The 2282-nt window shown below is 42.8% G+C and overlaps 1 protein-coding gene across 1 annotated transcript; it reads right to left on the bottom strand.

Annotated features, from left to right (window-relative positions):
- Nucleotides 1–234: 234 nt before the first annotated feature.
- LOC105567657 lies at nucleotides 235–2268 on the bottom strand. The gene has a single exon (XM_012022711.1). The coding sequence runs from the start codon at nucleotides 1974–1976 to the stop codon at nucleotides 315–317; it is 1662 nt and encodes a 553-aa protein (XP_011878101.1). The 5' UTR covers nucleotides 1977–2268; the 3' UTR covers nucleotides 235–314.
- Nucleotides 2269–2282: the final 14 nt, after the last annotated feature.

Genomic DNA, 2282 nt, shown 5'->3' with positions numbered 1-2282 from the left:
CTGTGTATATCGCGTTTCACAGTCTCATATACATCCTCGCACTTGACGTGGTATATGAGACTGTCGGTATCAGTATACAAGATTCTACACTTGTCACTGTACAGGGGCAGCATGTATTCATGGTGAAATTCATACAAGCAGATCTTGGATATGTCGAGGATGCACATACCCACGTAGATCGCTTGTTGAATTTCACTTCGAGTTTTCGCAATTCCACGGCGATTAAATTTTCTGAAAAAATGCTGCGACTATGAAAATTTGGTTTCGAAATCATCGCCTCCGCACCGTAACGACCATCCCACTTTGTTAGAAGTTTAACGTCGACATGATTCCGTACATTTTCCATTGTTTTGCCAAATACCGCGTTGTTCATTAATTTGTATAAATTTTTTTTCGAAATCGTTTGTCGCACGTGTTCTAAACTGAGTATTAAGCTCGATGTAATCGCGGAGCCATGGAGATTGCGAAAACTCCAATACACGGTGTATCTTTGTCACGCGAAGCCCATGACGCGTGCTCTGTTGCAGGTTGCGATAGTGTATGACGTAACGCTTCTTATCATACACTGTCGCGAGAAGTTTATCCTGCCGCTTGCCGGGTGGTTTATCGCGCGTTGGACAGAACGGTAGGTCAATGTGCGCGTCGTGAAGATGCTGCGGATATTCGAGATCGACCTCGAGAATGTAACCTGTCGATGAGTCCGCAGCGATTGCGCTCGCGTCGAAATTCGTAATATCTTCGATCCATCGAAAATTTGCATATGGTAGTGGTTGACACATCGCCCAACCATACAAATTATTAACATCAAAGTACATCAGGTACGAGGATGGTTTCGATGGATCGTAAGACTGCATGTACTTGTTATTGGCTCGAGCGTACCTGTTCGAGCACTGGCTCAAACCACCGCGTATACCGCGTTCCAAAAACATGACCATGTCGATGTCTGTGAGCAGCTCGAAATTTACGGGCGTGTGTTTCAGCATGGCGTCCCACGTGAAACCAGGCAAAGTATAATAATACGCTGGATCTAATCCATAACTGTTGATGCTATTATCGCGTAAATTTTCAAAAATGTCGGCCAATAACAAGACATCTATCTTCATATATAAATCGCTGTAGTCGCCTAAGGTTTGGATGGAGAACCGCTGCCAGACATTCTCGGCGCGCACGTAATCGCTCTCGGATACGGTGACTCCGGTCAAAGAACTGAAAAATGACTCGCGCGGAGGCGGAGGTAGACACGGGTCCTGCAACTTGTCCACGCAATCCACATATTCATAGGGAAATATACCTTTTCGTGTCAATAGATCGAAATCGTCGCTGGATAATGTTGAAAATTCAGATCGTACAATTTTTAATTTGTCTCTATGGAGAAACGATGCCAATCTATCGAGGCTGGTACTCAAAAATTTGTATGAGTCAATAAATCGCAGCTTTATGCAATTTTGTCGCTTTGAGTTTTCTATGGTACTTTTTACATTTTTTGTAAAGGAAATGTATGTCTCCTTCGTTATCGGTAATACATCAACTGTGCCCTCGAACGCGGTAGCGATTTCTTTAATTATGAAATGTGCATTATAGCGGGATAAATTATGAAAAATGATTGGAATGAAATACGCATCTTTGTAATTTAAGTTACAATTTGAATGTGCGGGGCCTCTATATTGTCCGGTTAGATGACAATGGTCGCGCACCCGAGTGTCGTCTGGCGCGAACGGTTTCTCGCATATGTGGCAGTGCGTGGTGCTATTAAATTTCTCATACTGTTCTTTCGAAAGTGTTTGCATGGGAGCATTACTCGACAGAATATTCTTTACACGATATGCTAATTCTTCTAGTTGGTCAGCGAACCATGCGATGCAATCCTTGTCACGACGAAACTGATATGTTGATAGCGAGTCGTCATATGAGCAGTGCAGGTAATAAGCGATACTAAATACTTCATGGTGCTGATATGTCTTCGGATCCGTGTCCATCTTTTTCAGGATACACTCCAAGTCGGCGTAGACGACAGACGGCACACGTTCCTTCCTACTGTGATTGTTAAAATTGAGCCACTTGTCCTCCTCGCTGGGTAATATGATCGCGCAGTCATTTATTTGTTGACAGTCCACGCTGTGGGCTTGCAACTTGACGTTGGAGCTAAAGTAGTGCAAACATCTGGAAAGACAAAAATTTTTTAATATACCAAAATATGTGAAAATATAAGCATTGTACGAAGAAATGTTCCAAAGAAATTCTAAATATTTTCGAGACAATTCTGCAAACGTTAGCCGCTTACT

This window comes from Vollenhovia emeryi, unplaced genomic scaffold (assembly GCF_000949405.1).
Source record: "Vollenhovia emeryi isolate VEMERY1.0 unplaced genomic scaffold, V.emery_V1.0 DF942795.1, whole genome shotgun sequence".
NCBI classification, from domain to species: Eukaryota; Metazoa; Arthropoda; class Insecta; order Hymenoptera; family Formicidae; genus Vollenhovia; species Vollenhovia emeryi.
The sequence above is the reverse complement of the archived record's forward strand: the minus strand, read 5'-3'. Positions and strand labels throughout refer to the sequence as shown.